Source organism: Danio rerio, chromosome 8 (assembly GCF_052040795.2).
Source record: "Danio rerio strain M-AB ecotype USA chromosome 8, GRCz13ab, whole genome shotgun sequence".
NCBI lineage: Eukaryota > Metazoa > Chordata > Actinopteri > Cypriniformes > Danionidae > Danio > Danio rerio.
The window spans coordinates 42,627,501-42,650,439 of NC_141028.1; the positions used below are offsets into that span (position 1 = coordinate 42,627,501).

Consider the following 22,939-nt stretch of genomic DNA (forward strand, 5'->3'; position numbering starts at 1 on the left):
GGAAAAATATCTATTAAAATGTTTTCGGACACTGATAATTTTATTCCTGTGTTACAATTCTGTAAGTTTGTCCAAATGAATAAAATCGCACAATATTACCCTTAGTTAAACTTCAATACACGTATAGTTTATTGCATTTTTGGTGTAGAATTTGTTTTGATTTGTTATTTGTATTAGTATATCTTTCATTTCTTCTTTAGTTTATTTTTTAAATTTAATAAAATTGTTGGAATTATAACTACTATTATTATTATTATTATTATTATTATTATTATTAAGAACCTAGTGTAATTTTCTTATGTATATTATGTTTTTAATGCTCACTGTTATATTCTGATCGTCTACATCATTTTTTGTTCATGTAATTTTGAAATAAAATCACACTACTGATTAACGATTATCACCAAAAGTTAAGATTGAAAAGCCACTGAAATATACACACACACTGAACCAAATGTATCTAATAATAAACAAATATAAAAATGCTACAAGAGCTACTAGGCATCACTACATTATATAAGCCTTGCGGAGACAATTAGGCCAAATTCAATTTCCAAAGTTGTTGCATATGCAAATACAGATTAAAATCCAATATATATATATATATATATATATATATATATATATATATATATATATATATATATATATATATATATATATGTATGTATGTATGTATGTATGTATGTATGTATGTATGTATGTATGTATGTATGTATGTATATATTCATTTGTATATTTATTTGTTGTATTTTTTTATAAATAGTTTCAAGCTAAATTCAAAGGTGCTTTGAAAATTTAAATGAATATTACCTTTATTTTTTATTTTGTGGTTTTAAAACTTAAGAAGTTTCTTGAGCGAATTTTAATTATGGGTTAAATTATCCATCTCTTTAATTAGATCGCATATCTCAAAATCTATTTCAGTCTGATTGATTTTTTTTTTTTGCAACGCATACAGGATAAACACATCAGACATTCTAAGAAGCATGCTAAGAATCATATCAGAAATAAGTTTGCATTTTAACTGGCAAGCTAAGTGTGAAATTAAAATATACTAATATATAGGCTAGCCTACATATCTCTTTAAATGTTGTGACTGGCAAAGACAGACATAAAAAGATCAAGTAATCCAGCAAAATGTTAACACATTGTTACCATGCAAAATAACCTGTTTTACAAAAACTGTTATTATTATTATTTTTTTTTTATTTTTTATTTTTTGGTGTATGCACACTAGTGCAGCCTCATTACTAGAAGTCAAAGATAATATCAGTTTCAGAGTCTATGAACAATCAATCATTTAGGCTGGATTTCAACCAGATTCCCAAATAACCAAATTTGGACTGACAGTTTAAATAAGGCAATAACATACAGTTTCAATAGCCTTTTTTTACCATGTTCATCTTCATGTTTATCATTGAAAAATAAATTAGTTTAAAATATAAATTTATATCTAAATAAGTTTTAAATGTATATTTATTAGGGGTGTAACGATTTATCGTTGTACGATTTATTGCGATGCAAAAATGTCTCAATATGCATCGTGGCGTTATGACGATTTCATTACGATACGACGTCTGTTTTCTCTTATTAGTTGAGCTGTTTGCACGTGAGCTACGTTCCACCTGCTGTCGCACGTGAGTTCAGATTGCAGCAGCAGTAATGTTAGCAGACCAAGATAAGTGGAGCTGAAATAGAGGATGGCCCATCCTCTCAAAATCAGACGTCTGGCAACATTTCGGTTGTACAGTCATTGCTTTAGACTCGTCCGCTTTTTGACACGCATACTGGATCAAACATCCTAAGTTTTAAAGTCTTCACAGTGATTTACATACTTTGCACAGCGACAGGGATACCTCCTAATGGTGTTGAAAGAGTCACATACTGTATTTATAAGGTACAATTCACCCTAAAATATAATTCTGTCTTCATATAATGTTCCCGCCGCAAAATCACACATGACGTGAGCTGACCGTGAGCTGTTACTACAGAGGGCGGACTTTGATAGACGCGCACGTATGGCAAGCCGTTTTAGCATTTAAACCTTTGTTCTGACTATCCATTAATATATTTAGAGATATCTCTAATTATATTTTGACTAGTCATAATTATAATTCGACTAGTCAGAATGACAATTAGAGATATCTGCAATTACAATTGTACTAGTACGAAATCAGATTGGAGATATCTGCAAATATATTATGACTAGGCATATTACTCCATTGACTTCCATTGAAAAATATTTGCAGATATCTCTAAATGAGTTTTGACTAGTCACAATTGTAATTAGAGATATCTCTAAATGAATTTAATTAAATATGAATTAAATACCTGGAAATGTGGATTTTTTTTGTAAACACAAAAAACGCAAGTGACCAAGCAAAGCCTTAAGCTCTCACTGTTAAATTCAATTGAATAGAAAGCTTTTTTTTTTTTTTTGCACCTTTACTTAAATTGTTCCTTAATTTTGTCTCTGTCATTTCAATAATATTTTTAAGAAGTTTTTAAATTGTTTTATTTTCCAGAGACAAGCCTGTTTAATTTATTTTCTTAAAGAAGGTTCAGTTAAACAAGTTGAAACAAAAGAAATACATAAAAAATAGTTTACTTGGTAAAATTTGCATTTCAGTTTAATTTTCAATTTTTATTCCAAATATCGTGATACACATCGTATCGTGAGCTGAGTATCGTTACACCCCTAATATTTATATTTAATTTAAAAAAATAATTAAACCAACAGAAATGTTAAATTAATTATTGAGTTTGAGCCAGTACTTTGTATAGAAACTAGAAAATACATAACACATTTCATAACAGTAAGCATGCAATAAGTATGAAAATTACTGTACTTTTGACTTCTCAGCCATTTCCTTGATGGTGATAGTCTTTGGTTCTTTCCCCACAGCAAGAACACTGGGACTCTGGTTCTCTGTTGTGCTCATAGGTTTCACTGGATGTGGCCTGAGACAGGAGAAAGATTGACATATTAGCCTATTTATAATGAAAACCTAAATGTTAATCCACATGTTAGTCAAGTAGGATTTGCACTTTTAGAGATAAAACAAACTGTGTGATTGCAAACATTTAGCCTGTGAACATGATTCTACTTGATTTTATTATTTGATTCAAAAGACCTTGTATGTTTGGAAAGGAATCTTTTTACTTTTGACTACCAAAAAGTTAAATCGGTTAAAATATTTTCCTCTCATTAATGTAAATATACAACATGACAAATGTAAAATAACAACAAAGTAATTTTGCTAAATTACAATTGTGTATATTAATGAATATGCTTTACATTTTGGTGCGTTTATGAAAACCATTCCAATCACACTTAGAATCCCAAACAGAAACAAAAGATTAATCAAACAGAGATTGTAGGATTTAAATATTTGAACTATTCCACAAAACAATCTTTGGAACAAACAGATAGCACAAAACACAAGTCCAAATAACTCAAGCCCACGCGTAATTGTCAGTATATAAACATTTGGCCTCATATTCTTGTATGCATCAGTTGTACGTTATTTAAATCCCATATTGACAGCCACTCACAAGCATCAAGTTTCAAAAAGTGTACACAATATATCCAATATGGCAAGCAACACAAAGACAGAAAATGGAGAACGGACAGAGCCCTGCATTATCTGAGACACTGCCAGTCAATTTCCTTTCCACATTATTGAAAGACCCTGACATCTTGACCTATCAATGACAGCAATCAGTAGTAAAACCCAAGCCAACAATCCCAGCCCTCAAGATCCCAGGAAGGAGTAAGCAACCACTTAGCAACCAATTGAACAAATGCTGAGGAAACAATCCATTTAATCAAGTAAAGCCGGAGATTGATTGAGGTGGTTTCAGGGTAATTAACAACTATTGATTTGAAAGCTAATGGGTATAGACACAACAGTGATGACAGACTGTTAGAGAAGTTCAAGGAGTTGTTAGTAGGGGGTTGGCAGAACTTTTCTCACCTTTTTGAACTAGAAACTGCATTTCCACTACCACTCTGCAAAGTATATGTCTGAGATTCTGAAGGTGAGACCCAAGCACGGAGTGCAGTCTTGCCGCCAGTTGGAGTTTGAGATGTTTCTGGCGTGGACTCAGTTCTGCTTAATGAAGCAATACTAGTTACTGTCATCTCAACATCTTCAGCATCTTGCGAAGATTGAGAAATTGATCTATCCAAACTACTACTCTCAGTACCAGCTTTCCCAGGGGTTGTGTAAAGATGAGATGGATTTTTCTTTCTTAGGGAAAAATTTCTTTGAAATGTGGCTCTAGCTTGTTCAGTAAAGCTTGGAGCTTGTTTTTCAGACTCCGATTTTGGTGCCATGCTGTTATCTTTTTTTGCTAGGTTTTTATTGTAGGATAACTCTTGATCTTCAATACTTTTCAATTGCGTTGGGCCTTTAGTGAAGAGCACTTCCTCCTCATCTGTGGTTTGCTGTGGTATAAAAGCCCAAGGATCTTCAGTACCTACATTATCACTTGGGAATGTGTTGATCATTCCACTTCCATCAGGATCCTTAGAAAGTTTTCCCAAATTTTCTGGAACTTCTGAAGTTCTAAGGTGGGACTTACTTGTAAAAACACTTCCCTTTTGGCCCTTCTCTGATTTCTCAGCTTTGTTATTTTCTGAAGTCACAGTCTGAGTTGTCACATGCTGGTCTGGTTCAACCTGTCTGACTGGGTCCTTGACTAATGACTGTTGTCGGGGTTTGGCTGAAGGCATCTGTTTAGCCACATCTTCAGTCTTTGGATTTATATTTTGTTTGGCCCTGGAGGCTGGTGTAGGCTTATCTATTGAATGGGAGGGTTGATAGGTAATGCCATCAGGAGTCTTCCTTTCCATATCCTGAGGTAAATGTTGGACAGCTGGATGTGGGTTGTTTTCAAAGTTCTTTGATTTTCCAGGTTTATTAACAGTAGCATATACAGACTCATTGAAATTGTCATGTTGGACAGTGGTCTTAAGCGTTAGTTCTGATGTTTCATGAACCTTTGGTGGCTTGAGGGCTTCTTTGGGCCTTGTAAGGACAGGTGGAAGAGGCTCATGATTTCTTTGAAGCTGGTTAAGGTTGGCTGAGGTTCTGTCCTTCAAAACTGCAGATGAATTTGACAATGATTTGTTTGGTCCATCTACGTTCATCTCTTCCGAGAAATCCCAGTTTCTCTGGTTTACCTCTGCGATAATATGGTCCCAACGTGTTTGACTCATCACCCCATGCCTCTTCTTGGGAAAAAGTGTTTCATAGTCAGGAAGAGGAAGAGGAGGCCTTTGAGTATTTTTAGAGTCCTGTCTCCCATTTCTAGCACTGGATGAGCCCCCAATATAACCTGGGGGAAGAGGAGCCTGTCGCTTCTCAGTTTTGGGAGCGGAGAGGTTTTCCATATTGGATTCAATTGACTCGCTGAAACTTCTCGGAGGTTTAGGGGGTGCCAGAGAAGAATGAAGATCAGAAAACATACCAAGAGACTCAAATGGATCAGTAGAAAGGGATGAGGAAACTGGAGAAGCGTGGATAGTGCTCTGCTTGTTTACAAAGTTTGAGGGGGATTGGGACAGGCTATTATGCGTTTCAGGCAGTACATTCAGAGCCAATCTGCCAAAGAGTAAAAGCATAAAATGGTCAACTTATGGCTTCAGCAGCACTTTATGGTCAAATATGTTTTAGCTGGGCATCACTACTGAAATAGAAAACACCCCAATATAGAAGTTCAACCCAATAAAAAAATTGCAGAGAATTTCTAAATTATATTCTCATGAAACAACCACATAGACACTTCAATAACAAAGAAAGATAAAAAACAGAAATTGTGTCCTTCTCATTATTAAATGGTACCAAATATTGTTACTTTAAGTTGATTACCAATAAACTTTTAAATAAATGTACCCATTAACAATTCCCATAATTAATATTATATTATTTCTAAGGATACTTTTTTTTACATTATTTATTTACATTAACTTTAAACATGTTTACTGTTATTATTGTAAATTCAATTAAAAATTGTTTAACACAAACCCTAGACAGAAGGGAGGAAATTCAGTCTGCATATTCAAATCGAAAAGGTCAAAAACAAACAAACCACATTCCTGAATCTTTCTATTCTAAAAACAATTATTTACTCACCATTTCAACAGAATTAATCACCACAAAACAGACGTTCCTTCTGTAGAATCATTAAAACTTCCAGTATAAAAAAGTAAAGCTTGACTCTTTCCTTAAGACTATATGTCTCACTGTCACTGACTGTAAATGTACAAGCTCAAACGCAACTCTTTTCAGTCCATACCAGAAAATCTGCATTTGACAATCCAGACTACATTCCTTCCTCTACTAACCAATCAGATGCTTTCTGCTTAACAGGTTAAGCAAGTCAAATAGAGTCCAAATTAAATCTGTTCTATTCACACACACACAAAAACAATGCACTTATAAATTATATATCTATAGATTTTCTATCTAAAAATAATTTGTTTAGTGTAGATTAATCAGGCAATTTTTTGCACAATTTATAAACAATTACACAGTAACAACACTGAAGTTTTACATTAGGATATAACTAAATAAAAATAAATAAATTCTAATCGAAAATAACAAAAAAATATATTCTAATCGAAAATAACAAAAAAATCTGCACTTGAGTAGTGCATAATTGAGGGTGTGCAAGAAGTTTTGTGGAAGAACAAAGGAAATCGGCATGCAAGCAAGACATTTGAATGGTCGTATTACATGAATGCGATCTCGACTTTTAATACTACGCTCACGACATTTGTAATAATTAACGAAATAACGCCATAGGTAGTTGGTAGATCTGTGAAAAAGGCCTGCCTCCACAGCTGGAAAAAAATCCTAGAGGAAACACTGTAACTTATATTTAAGAATACAGATATTTGTTTTCTTTGACTTTTCCAAAACTGTGGGTTTTTCTGTTTTCCAAAGCCTTTTCAGGCCACGTAAATGCCATGTCAAAAATCCATGACTTTTCCAGGTTTTTCATGACCGTATTAACCCTGAATATATCACATAACCTCCTTGGGCTTAGAGGTCACATACGTAGACAGCACATTTTAGCTCTTGTGTCCTATGTTTTATATTTTGTTACAGACATAAAGTGTCATATTGCAACTGTTTTGCAGCATATGAAATGTCCCAAACACTATTTTAACTGTCCACAATGGGCAAAAAAATGTTACTGATAGTCAAAACATGTTGAAAAAAATGTGTGTGTGTATGTGTTATTAATGCATTAAAAACAGTCAGGAAAAAACTGCTGGGTTCAAGGCAGAAATAAAGTTTTTCATTCTATTACACAAAGGTGACTTTATTCTGTTTTATGGAAATTCAACCTCGAGTCCACATATATGGACATCATTTTTCTCTAAAAGTACATCATATCAAAAGTTGATACTTAGGTTTTATTCTAATTACGTTTCAATAAGCCAAAATAGAAAAGATAACTAAAAAATTCATGTAAAAAAGTGCTTGGGCCTTAATAGGTTAAGCATTAATATCGCACGTGTGCAATCACAATATTCATATCGCAAGATATCCAAAGCGAGTTAGGATTACAGATGTCTAGAAACCAAAACACATGAGATTTGTGGAGACACTGCAAAACTGAACCATAATAGTGTTAAATTTTATTGTCTGCATGTGTTTTAATGCCTGTGACTGTAAGCATTTTAAGAGAGTTTAGTAGTGCATCAAATTTTTAAAAAAAGATTGATTTCATTGAATTATTCATATGATTAAGACTATGCAGTGTTATTTTACATTCAATTTCTGTACCTGAATACTGTTACTCTATCCAGAAAGCACAACTTATTTCACTTTAAATAAATTTAATAAAAAATATATTTATATTTCACTCCCCCACAGAATCATTCTAATCTAGAGTAATTAGTATGCACATAGAGCTATTTATGTCATCTGGTGAAATTATATTGATATCGCAATGTTTAATGGCAAAGAAAAAAAATATCGCGAAATATTTTCAATATCGTGCAGCCTTACAACAGACACCCTTTAATTAAGATTAAAAAATAGAAAGTTAAAGCCTTTTTAAAAACACTGAAACTACTATTGTGATTCCATGTGTTCTACTTTTACCCAAGGGGATGAAACTCTGTGATAGCCAAACCCCTACATCTAGTAGAGAAACCATGATCTTATCTCTTTACAGAAAACCCCCCACACTATCACAAGGGGGGGACCGTTCTGCCGAGAGGCAAGAAAGCTAATGGAAGACCTTAGTTTAGAAAACGCAGCAATTTTGGGCTGTTTCACTGAAGCTACTTAAGTGCAATTTATTTCAGATCATCTGTTATTGACCAATTTATGCAATTTTAACAAGGGTGCTTTGACTGAAAAAAAAAAAAGAATAGAAAAAGAAAGGGGGAATTTTTCCTTTAAGAGCAGTGCAGCAAAGAGAGATGAGGAGTCAAATTTCAGCCTAGGTTTTCCTGAGCTCTCAGATGGCGAGATGCTAACCGTATTACAGGACAGCATGACTTACCATTCAGCATGCAGCCTCAGAATGACAAAGGATAAAGGAAATACAACTAATAAATTGTTCAAACTTTAATTACTTATTATATATTCTCATGTGTCCTTCATACTTGCACTAAAGGAAAGGCACATCTTTTCAAATGAATTACGTTTCTACTATAAACCTACTAATTTATCAGAACCACCAAACATCACTGACCAAAACTTTTGAATAGATACTGTAGGTGTATTATGTAAGAACTGAAAACCTAAAACCATCAATGATGTAGTAGGTAACACTTTAAAATAACGGCCCATTAGTTAATGTTAATTAATGTATTAATTAACATGAATACTGCAAGTATGAACAGGATTTGTATAGGATTCATTATTCTTGGTACACATTATTCTTCACATTATTAAGTTCTGCAAGTCAACATGAACTATTAATGAACAGCTTAAATAACGTTAACTAACTTTTTAGATGTTTATAACTGCCCTTAGCGGGCGTAATACTGTAGTGTGTTGGTCTGTGTTTTGCACTGCATGTGTTTTAAGTGTGTGTGTATGAAACAGTATGAAATTATGAAGCACTTTGGTCAAATTGTGTTGTTTTTAAGCATGCTCTAAAAATAAAATTGGTAATAAATTAATATATAGATGTTTATATAGATGACAGAAACATTTAAATATTAGCCATTGCACTTCCAACAAAATGATGGACTTTTAATCTACTTAAACCACTTTAATATTATTACTAGGGCTACAGAGTGGCTGATGTTGTTGGGTGAACTGTATCAGTTTTCATTAAATAATTAACATTTTATGCACCGATAAAACAAAGCAGAGTACTGCATTTTCATTGCAATTTGCTTTAAAAAAATGATTTGATGAATTTTTCCTTCTAAAATGTTGTAAGAATGTATGCTAGGAACATTTATTTAATGTGGATAAGCTTTATTTATTTATTCATTTTATTTATTTATTTTTCCAATCGAAGGGATCAGGGAATGATCATCAGGCTTTCTGGTAGATTTTAAAACAGCATGTTTTCAATAGGGCGGTGCTGATAAAACGGAAAAGACATTTATTAACCAAAAACCATTAACGAATGAAAAAAAACTTTGGTATGAAGTTTCGGTATGAAGCACTTTAGTTTTATAAAAATGTGGCTGCTGAGCGCGTGCCTTGGAAGGAATGCCAATAAGCTTAGGGTTATTTCCCAATAAGGCACACGGCTTGGCGTAATGCAATTTTCCAGGCGCACCTTGTTAAAAACTTTTCAGAAGGTTGTGTGCACACTGGGATTCATGCAAGTAGAACTAACTTAATCTGCTTCACACTTTGTATGCTTTATACACATTTCAGTAATAATGGCAGACTCAGACAAACACTGCTGTGCTTTTTTCATTCTCTTCATAAATACAAACTAGTAACGAAAAAAAAAATAGTTAATGGTTGCCCAGTTATGAGAGACGACAGAGGAGCTCGAGCTTAAAGCACATTGAAAATGGTGAAGAAAACCGAACCCATGCGCTCACGCTTTTCACATGCTTTTAGACGCAACATGTGAACAGACTCTGGTTGGGTTTTGCCACCTCAGGTCTAAATAACGAAAATGAATGCCATGACAAGCAGCAGCTAAAAGATTGGAAATGAAGAAAGGATGTCACCAGAGTGGCTTTTTGGTTTCTTTTCTTGTGCATCCCAGCCACTAGCACCCTATCTGAAAGTTTTTTAGCATAGAGGGTAATATAGTTATTCAACATCACAATTTGTAATGTTGCGATATGTTTTTGAATAATGATGGCCTGTTCCTTTAGATTTGATTATCATAATTAGTTTTGAGGTTTACTGTGTGATTATTATAAACAACTTACAGATATTGATCAACCTTAAAGTTTGCTTTGATTCTTTAGCGTTTACACTTTATCATTCCACACACTTTGAAACATTTTATTTATTAATTTTGAGTTACTATAGCACTTTTCTTTATTTTATTATAAGACATAAGAGACTATCCAGGGTATCTGCACATTTTTAACAGGAAATTTAAGACCTTTTAAGACCTTTTTAAGTCCTCTAAAATGAAAATTTAAGACTTTAACTAGACAAAAAACAAACAAAAACAAAACAGGAAAATGTTCAGTGTGTCAACACAGAATGATGTGGTGAAGTATGGCCACAAATCTATGGCGGCAAATCAATGCCAATATAAACCGAGCGCAGCGGTGATGTTTGCGCGCGAGGAGAAGAACCGTGAGCAGATTACTTGGTTGACTTGGTTTACTTGTTATCTCTAACGCTATTGGCTACTCTGCCTTTCCAGAAGTTAGTCGGGATTGGACGCAGGTTAAAAGATCACAACGTTAAATATATATACAATTTGCAAGTCATAATTATAAGAAACTTTGAGAACTTTATGAGGATTCAATCTCGAGAAAGAGTCAAATAATAAAAATTAATCTTCTAAAATAATGACTTGCATTCTTGTAACATGACTTTCTAAACCCATTTGATTTGTCCGTGCAGCACTTGTCTGGTTTGTTGTATTTTACTTCATTATTAATCACAACAGCAGAGCTCATTATTACACTTGGGGATGATCTTTCTAGGAAATATTGTCTTCAGAAGAGTTTATTTGCTTTTTAGATCTTTCCATACAATGCATACTATATGTGCATTGCAGCTTTGTATATTATTATAATTGTTAACATTGTTTGTAATATAGATCAGTGTAAAATATATATCTATATATTATATATATATTTTCAATCTCATTTTTAGTTAATGATTGAATAACCTGCATATAAAGACTTCAATCAAAAATGATTATCCCAATCAAACATAAAAAATACAGTGACAGACATTCAGATGGGTGTTTATCGCCACCTATTGAGCAACAATTTAATTTCTACACTCTTCGTTTGGCTTTACACACTATCCATTACAACATTCCACTTAAGAGGCATACAAATTCCACTTTCTATACAACATGCCCACATCTTAAAGGTCACATATGCAGTTGAAGTCAGAATTAGTAGCCCACTTTTTTCTTGTTTTATTTCGGCAAGAATAAAAGCAGTTTTTAATTTTTTAAAACCCATTTTAAGGTCCATATTATTACCCTCTTTAAGCTATTTATTTTTTCGAAAGTCTACAGAACAAACCATCGTTATACAATAACTTGCCCAATTACCCTGACCTGCCTAGTTAACCAAGTGAAGCCTTTAAATGTCACTTTAAGCTGTATAGAAGTGTCTTGAAGAATATCTAGTCAAATATTATTTACTGTCACCATGGCAAAGATAAAATAAATCAGTTATTAGAAATGAGTTATTAAAACTATAATGTTTAGAAATGTGTTGAAAAAAAATCTTCTCTCCGTTAAATAAAAATTAGGATAAAAATAAACAGGGGGCTATTAATTCAGGCGGGCTAATAATTCTGACTTTAACTGTAAAGTGGAATAACAGACTAATGGCAATATATTTACTATAAACCTTTGTACTTTATGCACTTCATGCATGTATAGCCTATTTTGTATAATATTGTCCATCTAATTTATTCTGACTTGTTCTTCATAGAAAATGAGTCAAGGACAATGAGTCTTAAAAAAAAAAAGAATTTTATAAATTTGAACACGTTTGGTTTGAGTTCAGTTTAAATGTAGGTGCTAAACTTCATCAAATGGTTCAAAACACACATTTAAAGTCTAAATTATTCGTCCTGAATTATTAGCCCATGTATATTTTCCCCAATTTCTGTTTAATGTAGAGATCTTTTGCCACATGGTATAACTCTCTCTTTCTCTCCCAAGTAATAAAGTTTGTTACAAGAATATATCTCATTATTTTGATATGTCATTATATATAACCTGACTTGGTCATGATGGTAAGAATAGGCATTATTATGAGATTAATTATTACAAGAAATATCTCATTATTGAAAGTAAGTCGTCACCTATTATTACTGAGAAAGTAAGTCTATTAGTTTCACACTGTGACATTATGATAAGATATCGTATATATTTTTATTTAACGGGGAAACTAGCTTATCTGCGTCCAATCCCGGCAATCTTCCGGAAAGGTAGAGTTAACAAGTAGATAAAGCATTAGAGATAACAAGTAAGCCAAGTCCCGCCCTAGGGCTGACAAAAATTCAAAATGTTTCGCGCGAGCAGAGAGAAGAACCAGCGAGCGAGCAGAGAGAACTGATTGCGCGCGCGCTGTAGGCATGACCTCGCTCGCGAGAGCGTCCATCGTGCGCACAGATGATGATGTGCGTGAAGATCCCCTGTGGGCTCGCGAGCTGTAGTTTTCTCGCGAGTAGACCTGTAATCTGCTCACGGTTCACTTCTCCTCGCGGGCAAACATCACCGCTGCGCCTAGATTTATATTGGCATTGATTTGCCTCCATAAGACGAGTCGGACATGAAATTTAAGATCCCACATGAAATTTAAGACCTCCTTATGGAAAATTACAGAATTTAAGGCATTTTCAGACCTTAAAAATCAAAAATTTTATTTAAGACATTTCAAGACTTTTTAAGGACCCGCGGGGACCCTGCTATCTAAAGCAGGGGTGGGCAAACTCGGTCCTGGAGGGCTGGTGTCCTGCATAGTTTAGCTCCAACACAAATCAAACACACCGAAACATGCTAATCAGAGTCTTTAAGATCACTAGATGTTGGAGCTAAACTCAGCAGGACACCAGGTCTCTTTTTGTTTATTTTAATTTTTTTGGTTTTTGACAATTAAAACTATTTGCCTTTGTAATGTTGGTAAATTAAAATTAAAATAAATTTGTTAAATAAAAAATCCTAATACTCCTAATATCCTAATCCTAAAAAATCCTAATATTATTATAAAAAATATATTTAATAATTATTGATACCAAATGATTAAACGTTATCATGTGTTTTTTTTTTTCCCTGCATCACCCAGCCCTAATTTTCAAAACAAAAACACATGTCCGGTTCTGGTCAAGCACAATCTAAAAATGTTACTTATTGGTCAAATAAATTTGTATTAATATCTCCACAATATGCAGAATGCTCAGCACAATCTCATGAGGAAACATAAATATTTTACATTTTGTCAGTTTATGCAAATTTATACGAATTCCTACAAGATCATTTACAAGTAGGAATGCATGGCACCAAACTCCACTCCTAAACCCAACTGTCATTAGGGCATAAGCAAATTGTGCAAATGAGATTGCACAAATTCATACAAATTAGCAATTGAATCAAAGTAACAAATTTGCACATAATAACATAAGAAAAATTGTGAGAAATTACACAGTAATAGAAAAAACATTAGAAGGTGCACTCACCTTGGCTTGACAGCGGACACTTTTGCTGTTCGGCTAGGGAAAGCACTAGCGGGTGGTGTTGGGGCAATTCCCCTGATGCCTCTCCGGGGGTCTGTGGATCTCTCTTCTGGCAAAGAAGCTGAAGTATCTGGGGTGAGGGGAATGTCTTCAAAGGGGTTTGTGGAGGAGGACACATTCAGATGTTTGGGTTCATTCATAGCTGGAGAACCAGATCCCTCTTTCTTCTCTTCCTTTTTCTTTCCAATGCCAAAGAGCGAGGAGAGCCGCTCAGTTACTCTGCTCTCCTCCTGGTTCCGCTGCTCCTCGGCATGCTGAGTCTCCTCTTCACGTCTCTTCCTCTGCAGCTCTTCTTCTTCTCTGCGCTTCCTCTCTTGTTCTTTCCTCTCTTCCTCCTGCTTCCTCTCTCTTTCCTGCTGCCTCCATTGCTCTTGCTCCTCCTGCCGGTCCAGCATCTCTTGAAGGCTTCTTCCTTCGGGTTTCTTTTCCTTCTCCTCCTCCAGCACCTTCACAGGTTGCGAGTTTTTGTCCTCCAGAGGGCGCTGTGGGACAGTTTTGTCTTGCACTTCAGGCTTGTACGAGGGAATACTTAGGCCTTTAAATGAGTCGATGGAGACGTCAGAAATATTCCGTTGATGGAATTTACGAACATCCTCTGCCGAACCCTTTCCGGAGCTGTTCAGGCTGAGCGTGGAGCCAAAGCTGGCTTTGGGTTCTTGATCCTCTGCATAAACATGGCTGCCGTTGATACAGAGGTTATTCTGCTCCTGGATGTTCTGTTTAGAGCGACTCAGAAGAGAAAAAGGGCCAAGTGACACTTTGCTATCCGAGCTGTCAGTGCGCTTGTGTCCCAGAATTTTAAACTTCTTTTTCACTGTAGGAGGAAAAAGATAAGGGAAAAGTTTTAGTATATTTTACTCAACAAAGCTATAAATAGGGATTCTCTGATCAGAAATTTCATGCTTATCGGCCACTGCTTCAAGCTTTATATAACTTTAACACTGCATAAAGCACATTTTCCCTCCAAGTACGTTAAGTAGAGCTTTCTCCTTTCCTAAAAGAATAAATGAAAGATGTTGCATAAAATCCCTTTAACACGTCCCTTATAACCATTTAGTGTGGACACATCATGATCAGAAGCAGCTTTGCAGAAAATAATAAACAATTTTTTTTTTTTATTCGGAAACAATGCAATTTGTAAACATGGCCAAATGATGGATGAATAATTCAACATGCCTCAATGAAGAAAAAGTTTGGAGCGCATTTTTGATGCATAAGAAGTTAAAATGCATATTCCTCTGCTTGTAAAGCCATAAACAGGGTTTCTGCAGGTTTCAAGTCAAATGTAAGACTTTTTAGGAACCTTCCTAAAAGACCATTGTGAATGAAATTTTAGGCTTATACAGGGCTAAACACTAATGATTATTTCTAATGGCCCCGTTGGGCCAATGGATTTCTTTAGCTTGCCACAAAAAAAAAAAAAAAAAAAATATTTCTTAGCTACATACTTTAATGTTATCAAAAAAAAAAAAAAACTAGCAGTATACACTATTTTCAACATATTATTTTCTCTTTTTTTATGACGAGTTTAACATTGTTAAAATAATATTTATTGTGGAGGCAATTACATAACTAAGCAAAATATATTTGTTGGCTTTTGGTCCAAATTGATTGAGATAACTTCTATTCAACCTAATGAATTTCTGTTATGAAACCTTTCCGATCCATGCCGATTTAAAAATATTATGGCTACTCCGCCTTACTTCTGTAAATATTTTTTGTGTGAATGGAAGATGATGTAAAGTGATATATTGCTCTGTTATTATAATTAGGAATTGTGTGATTTTTTTTTGTTTTATTTACCTTATTTTATTAAGATGTACTTGAACAGAGAAAAATTAAGACCTGTTTTAAAATTATTTAAGACATACAACACAATATGTCTGTGAATCTGAATATTTTAAGGCCTAAAATTTAGTTTTTGAAATTGAAGACATTTTAAGACTTTAAGACCTTGCGGATGCCCTAGCAAACTAACACTTGCAATCGGTTCATGTGATTGGCCAGATAAGAGAGTACAGATCAAGTCATAAAATGTGATTATCAGCTGATACCGATCTCCGGCAGATCGATCGGAGAATCCCTGGCTATATTAATAAAAATAATAATACACATGCTTTAATAGTAATATTATTCCTTTAATAGTGAAATGTTATATGAATGTTAAAATGATGGCTTTTTATCCAATACAACTGACTAAAATGCTAGTAAAATGCTATCTCACAATTATAGCTTTTATAGTGATATCTTACAAGGATTCTTACCTAACAGCACATTTTGGGGATTTAATTTATATTATGAATTTGTCATTTATCTATTACAATATTATACAGGGTTTACTAACCATAATATATAATACTACTCAATTTTCAGTTGTCTGCAGCCATTACTTAGTATTGATCCCATCAGTCTTTATCAACAGATACAATAATAAATACATAAAATAATACATAAATTATAAATACTTTATTATTATTCAAGCACACATAAGTTAAGAATAAAAACATAAAGCAGAAAAAATGTTATTCTAAATGTTATAAACATTATTAAACAAATTATAACATAGAAATAACAATAATTATTATTATTTTTTTTTTTACTTAACCCATTGAAAGTAAACAGTGTATAACATTGTCATAATGAATTAAAGTATTGTAAAAAATGTAATGTTTTGTTTGCCACATATAGGTAACTATTCTTGTGGGTAAATGGTGTGTTTTAATCCAGGTACCACCACAAGTATATTTCAATCCTGTAATAAGCACTGATAGTATTGTTTTTGTATGCTAATGTTTAACATTTAAGTTTTTGACATGTTAGTGGTTAAGTTTAATCAAAAAAAGAGTGCATTAAAACAATCTGTTAAATGCTTTATTCCAGTTTTTTCCAGGTAATATTACTACAATATTAAAGACTGAAAATGCTTTGTTCTGTTTCTTTTTAAACGGTTGTACAACAGTTACATCCGTCCTCTGAACCCGAAGTGCAAAGAGAGGTGGGGTGCCAGACCAATGTTTTCACAACAGATATCATTCTAAGATTACAACAGAGTCAAATAAGATCACAAAAAAATCAGTGCAGTGTAGGGTTGGGCCGATTGACGATGCCATGAAAGGTTAAAAATGTAAAAATTATAAAGCAGTGGATCGCACTGTCATCAACCAGATAATGTGACTGAGGGGAATCTGGTGGAGAGAACTCCTGCACATAATGAGACTCCCCTTTTCATGCAAAGCTGGACACACCCACTTTCCTTACTTTTTCAAAAGTAAGAGGTGTGAAAACACCTTGCTGAGAGAGGGGGGTTCATGGACCTTTAAGCAAACTTGCCAGATTCAGATCATCAGCTTATTAGCAGAGACTGAAGACCTTAAATTGGTGTGACAGACAAAAGAGACACCCAAAACATGCAGTGCTGGTGGTCCTTCAGGAACGTGGTTAAGAACCACTACTCTATTCTACAGTGTGACATGCTCCTTAATATCTATATTAAAACGTTTTGAAATGATTTAAGAATGAATGTTTTACAAATTACACATGGCCTAAATGTTTTTTTACTTTGTACTTACAATAAGTACTCAATAGCTTACAATAACAAAACTCACCTAAGAATAATAATAATAAAAATAAATAAAAATAAAGTATTCTTAACAAGATGCATAATCATTTATCTTACCATCAGGAGAATCCACATTAAGGCCTGATGATCTGCTGCTGCTAAGTGAACTGTTCTTCTCAGGTAGGGTGCCGAGGGTTGACATTGACTGAGACACATTCCTTTGGAGGTTAGTTTTTGGCCCAAACAGGGATTTCAGCTTTGATTTCTTCTTTGGAGAGTCTGAACTGCCCTCTCCTTCTCCTTCGCTGTCTGTTTCCATTGATGAGGGCACAATCGCAGAAGCAGAATCTGACAGGCCGTCTTTCTTCTTTCCACGAATTTTATCCTTGAGCTTAGCGATTCCAGAGCGAGGCTTCTCTGTCATGGAGAGGTCAAACATGCTGGCTGTCATGTTATTCCTCATGAACTGAATGTCCAGCATAACTTCCCCACGGTCCTTCTCTTGCTTCCCATGCTTATCCACCAGCTTGTACCAGCTTCAAAGAAAAACAAATGGTATTCATTAAATTGCGTGGCAGACTACTTGTGAAGGACCATTTATTTTAGCTAGTTTAAAGATTTTAATCATCACACACAAGAATTGTTAACTACAATTATTCTACAAAAAATTTATAAATAGTTTAGGTTATAGCCACTGGCTAAATGACAAATTCGGGCCGCAAAATATATTGTGCAAACCAGCAACAGTCACATTGCAAGATTTGCAATGCAAATAGGGGATTATAATTAACCAGTAACCAAAGTTTAGAATGCCTAAATTGTGAAGTCAGAGTTAAACCCTAATCTAATGGTGTGATATGTTTTTGGATGACTTTAAGGCCTGTGACTAAGATTTCAGACAAATTTAAACCATTATAAAGTTTTCCACTTCAATTAAACTTGTTTTTTTTACTATTTATTAAAAGTTTTTAGCATTATTTTTACAATAAAGACTATGTAGTGTTATTTTTCAGTTGATTATTTAATGTCTGTACCTCAACACCGTTAGAGCTGTTTATTTAATTTTGTTTAGCTTTAGTTACTCATCTCTGCTTTAATTAGTTTCTTTTATTTTGTCTATATTTTTATGCAGATGCACTTTCGTACAAAATCATCCCAGTCAATGTAAAACAATGAATTATTTCCTTATTACTTATTTTACTTATTACTTAAGTGATTTTGTGAAATTATATTCATATCGCTAACCACGCACACAAATACAGATATATGGGGAAAAAAATGTGCATATCTGTGTGTAGCAATATGAATATAATTTTATTAGTACATATAAAAGCACATATCAATGCCTTAGGCCGTACTCACACTAGGTACAGTTGCCTCGAACCGGGGTAAAGCACGCTTTCTCCCCCGTCTCCCCCGACGGCCCGCGCTCACACCATATCGGGCCTCGGCACGCTTGCGTCATAATTATAATTCCACTACTCAGAATGACAATTAGAGATATCTGCAATTACAATTGTACTAGTACGAAATCAGATTGGAGATATCTGCAAATATATTGTGACTAGTCATATTCCTCCATTGACTTCTATTGAAAAATATTTGCAGATATCTCTAAAAGAGTTGACTAGTCACAATTGTAATTAGAGATATCTCCAAATGAATTTTGACTAGTAACAATTGTAATTAGAGATATCTCTAACGGAGTTTTTACTAGTCATAATACATTTGGAGATGTCTTTAATTCGTCATATTTAGAGATATTTACAAATATATTTGAAGATATCTCTAATTAATTTACAAATAGTCGAATTATAGTTGTAGATATCTTGAATTGGATTTTTGACTAGTCAAAATTCATTTGGAGATATCTCTAATTACAATTGTGACTAGTCAAAACTTATTTAGAAATATCTGCAAATATTTTTCAATGGAAGTCAATGGAGGAATATGACTAATCAGTCATAATATATTTGCAGATATCTCCAATCTAACTAGTCGAATTAGAATTATGACTACTCAAAATATAATTAGAGATATCTCTAAATATATTTATGGATAGTCAGAACAAGGTTTAAATGCTAAAACGGCTTGCCATACGCTCTCATCCAGTAGCACATTTCTCTTGTTATATCGTTTCAGTCGTTTGTTATGCAGTGACATGCAGTCAAATATTTCCCCAAACAGTCCTTAGGGATGCGGTGACACGCAGTCAGATATTTCACTGGACAGATCCACCACTTTTGGTGCTCATAAACACTCATAAAGCTCTCGTGCTGCAGGAATGAGGAGGTCTGCTGAAGGCGCGCAGCTGTCATGCTGTGAGGAGTTCTCGTCTTTAATAAACTACGGCAGTTTGCGATCACTGAACAGTAAGAATGATTAATAAATCCATATGAAACAACCCCTTAAAAGTCACGTATCGCTTTCAGTTTCGGGCATAGTGTGAGTAGGCCCTTAGTCAGTATTCCTTAATCCCATATCTGTAACCACAAAAAAAAAGTCCCTACTAAGTATTTACTAACAGTAATTAGAATTTATAGAGGCCAAACACATGTTGACTATGAAAATAAAAATTCAAACAAATATGAATAGGAGTAGGAGAGTTGAACCCTGTACCTGTAAATGAACGAAGTCACACAAGGCAGTCTAATGGCACAAATGGAAATTGTCATGTTTAATCTGCGCTTGTCCCTCATTTCTTCTCAGTTATAAGCTTGTTTTCAGCTAAGCTGCAGGCAAATCCAAGAATTCTGGAGTTTAGTATCTATAATTATGAACAAGCTATTATCTGCCTGCAGTATTGTCATAACAGACTCCTGAACAGAGGAATCATTGCTAGTCTATACTAACACCAAACAGCAGCTCCCACAGATGAATCTGATTAAACCTGGCATGCGCTCAGAGGAGGAATCTGCTGTAGAATTCCAAGAATTCAAGTCTAGACCCCCACAGCACAAGAGTTCCGAACGGACTGCTAATGCAATGTTAATGAAAAGCTCATGGAAACATTTTCTCTTTTAGAATAACATGTAAAGTTTAAACAGAATATAAAAAAAATCAAGTCCCTGCTTTCTGATTATGTAAGTAAGTGAATGAAAAATGAAAACAAAGTAAAATTTTATAGTCAAAAAATGCCACTTGAAAACTCTCTCAATAGCCATCTTACCTTTTTTTGCATTGCTTAAGCACTATAGAAATAAAAATTACTTTACATCCATCCATCCGATGCCCAAATTAGAGCCTGCAGAGCAAAGTTGGCTCATCATGCCATCTGAGAAGAGATCGAGATTAATGGGAAGGTCGGGGCCAATGCCTTCAACAAAGCTTGTCATTTTTAATTTTAACATAAACTATTATTTGTTTAATTGTTGAGCAAATGAAAAGAAATGTTTCATTTAAAAGTTATGCGTGAATCAGATTTTTAAAAATTTAATGATCCTCGACAAGCAAATCAAGTGTATTCAATGTATTTAGCATTAACGTGGCAACTTTAATGTAATAGTTTGGTTTATTTCACCTCGGCCAATCGCTTTTAATCAAGTTTGATTTTTGGCCCTTCATAAGAAAAAGTTTGGCCACCCTTGATCCATCCAAACAGTCTTTATACTGAAATGTTTGTTGGTTGAACATAATAAAATGTCTGAGCACTTCTAGCGTTATGGACATGACATTGGCAGTAAAATCTCAAATCATAAATTTACATAGTAATATATGTTAACATTATATTGAAACATCACTTTATATTTTCCAAAACTACTAACAGCAGAGTTGTGGGATCAGAAAAATATCAATCCGAATTTTTTATTATATATATATATATTAATTTTATATTATAAATAGGCTTATTTTATATTATAATATATATTTTAAATGAGGAAAATTGGATGTGGAAATATGGATGTGACCAAAAAAAGTATGCCAGTGTACAGCATAGCATACAGCTTACTTTGTAGAAATTCTGTGAAATAAAATACAGAACCCAAAAGAAATAATGTTAATCAAAAGAATAGGAGTTGGTTTACTATAGAACAAAAATTATTTGAATTTTGTTTTAAATTTTTGCATTTATGAGGAAAAATCTTCCTTATGGATGTGACATCTCTTCATTATGAATGTGACAAATGTGAAATTGGCACTTGTGTGACTTTGGTAAATCAAATATAAATATTAAAAAAAAAAACATTAACTGAGGCATTTTTGAGTATTTTTAAAAAGTATTTTAAAATGCAAGCCAAAAAATAAAAAAATAAAACTTTTTTTTTTCATGGCAAGGTTGACATTTGCATAGAATTGCTCATTTAGGCCCTACCACAAATTCTTCCCCTTACCCCTTGTTTTGCACATTCATGTCCCAATTCTCATTAGCTTGAAGGTGTAGGGCTAAGAGGAAGGGCTAGATAGCCCTTGAAACAGATTTTTCTGGTCCATACTCGAAATCAAGGACTAAGAAAATTTCCCAGAAAATCTCCCCATCTACAACGGCAGCATGGCTGCACACATGTACAATTTTTTTGTCATTATTACGATTTTTTTACATGTTTCAATACATTCATAACAGCTTTCGTGTTTGACATGCTAAATTTCGCTATCTATAATCCCTAATAATAACTCCTGTATAGCAGTCCCATAACATTCTTTCACTCGATGACACTCGAATACCCTGTCAGAAAAGTCTAGTGGCTGGGAATGACCTTTTTACAGTGTCTGCTATAATGTTAATGTTGTCTTCGTGTGTTTACATAGATTGATATAACCACGATGTAAACACAGAGAAGAGTTACAACCTTATTGCCATATTAAATTGTTATGATAACATGATATCATTGCCTTCAGTGATTTTTTTGGAAGATAAATGCCAAAAAATAATGCAACTGGAATAAATACAGAATCGTATGAAACGAGATGACGATGACATATGATGGCGTAAATTTTGAAGCCCTTCTCCATTTTTCAAGGGCCAAAGGGAGTGGGTAGGGGTACAAAAACAGAATTGGGATTGGGCCTTAGTCTTGTGTTGCTTGGTCAAAACATTTACAATCATTGTGCATGATGCTTGGAATGACATCCGAACTGGAGAAAAATGGGAAAAGCCCAAGGTCAGGAAACAAACTGTCAGTATGTTAGTGGACCTTAAACTCAGTCCGCAGCTGGAAAACTCAAATCTAAAGTTTCGAGGTGGAGTAAGACTAAAGGGAAATCATGCCTATCAGCAATCAAAGCTCAAAGAATGTTTTCATGATGTCAGTGTTCGGCATTAGATAAGAACAGTTATTTTAAGATTATCCAGAGCTCTTTCTCGTTATCTTCTGCTCTAAAGTTTGTTAAAGAAAAAAAGAGTGTGAAACAAAAGATGCTTGACAAACGCAGACCAGAACATCATATGAAAGCTATCTACGAAATGACCCATTTCTTTTAATAGCCAACCTGGCAGTAAAACCCATTTTTATAGTCACTTTGATGTACATTAATACCATAAACA

The 22,939-nt window shown here is 34.0% G+C and overlaps 1 protein-coding gene across 9 annotated transcripts in view; it reads right to left on the minus strand.

Annotated features, from left to right (window-relative positions):
- Window positions 1–22,939, minus strand: part of rab11fip1a (RAB11 family interacting protein 1 (class I) a) — a gene marked incomplete at its 5' end in the record, with an annotated part of 34,685 nt that overhangs the window by 1,871 nt on the left and 9,875 nt on the right. For 2 of the 9 annotated variants that reach the window (NM_001446339.1, NM_001446342.1), the window contains 4 exon segments: window positions 2,853–2,964; window positions 3,981–5,612; window positions 13,842–14,712; window positions 17,575–17,993. In NM_001446339.1, coding sequence (NP_001433268.1) covers window positions 2,853–2,964; window positions 3,981–5,612; window positions 13,842–14,712; window positions 17,575–17,993 — 3,034 coding nt within the window. 9 annotated transcript variants of the gene reach the window in all.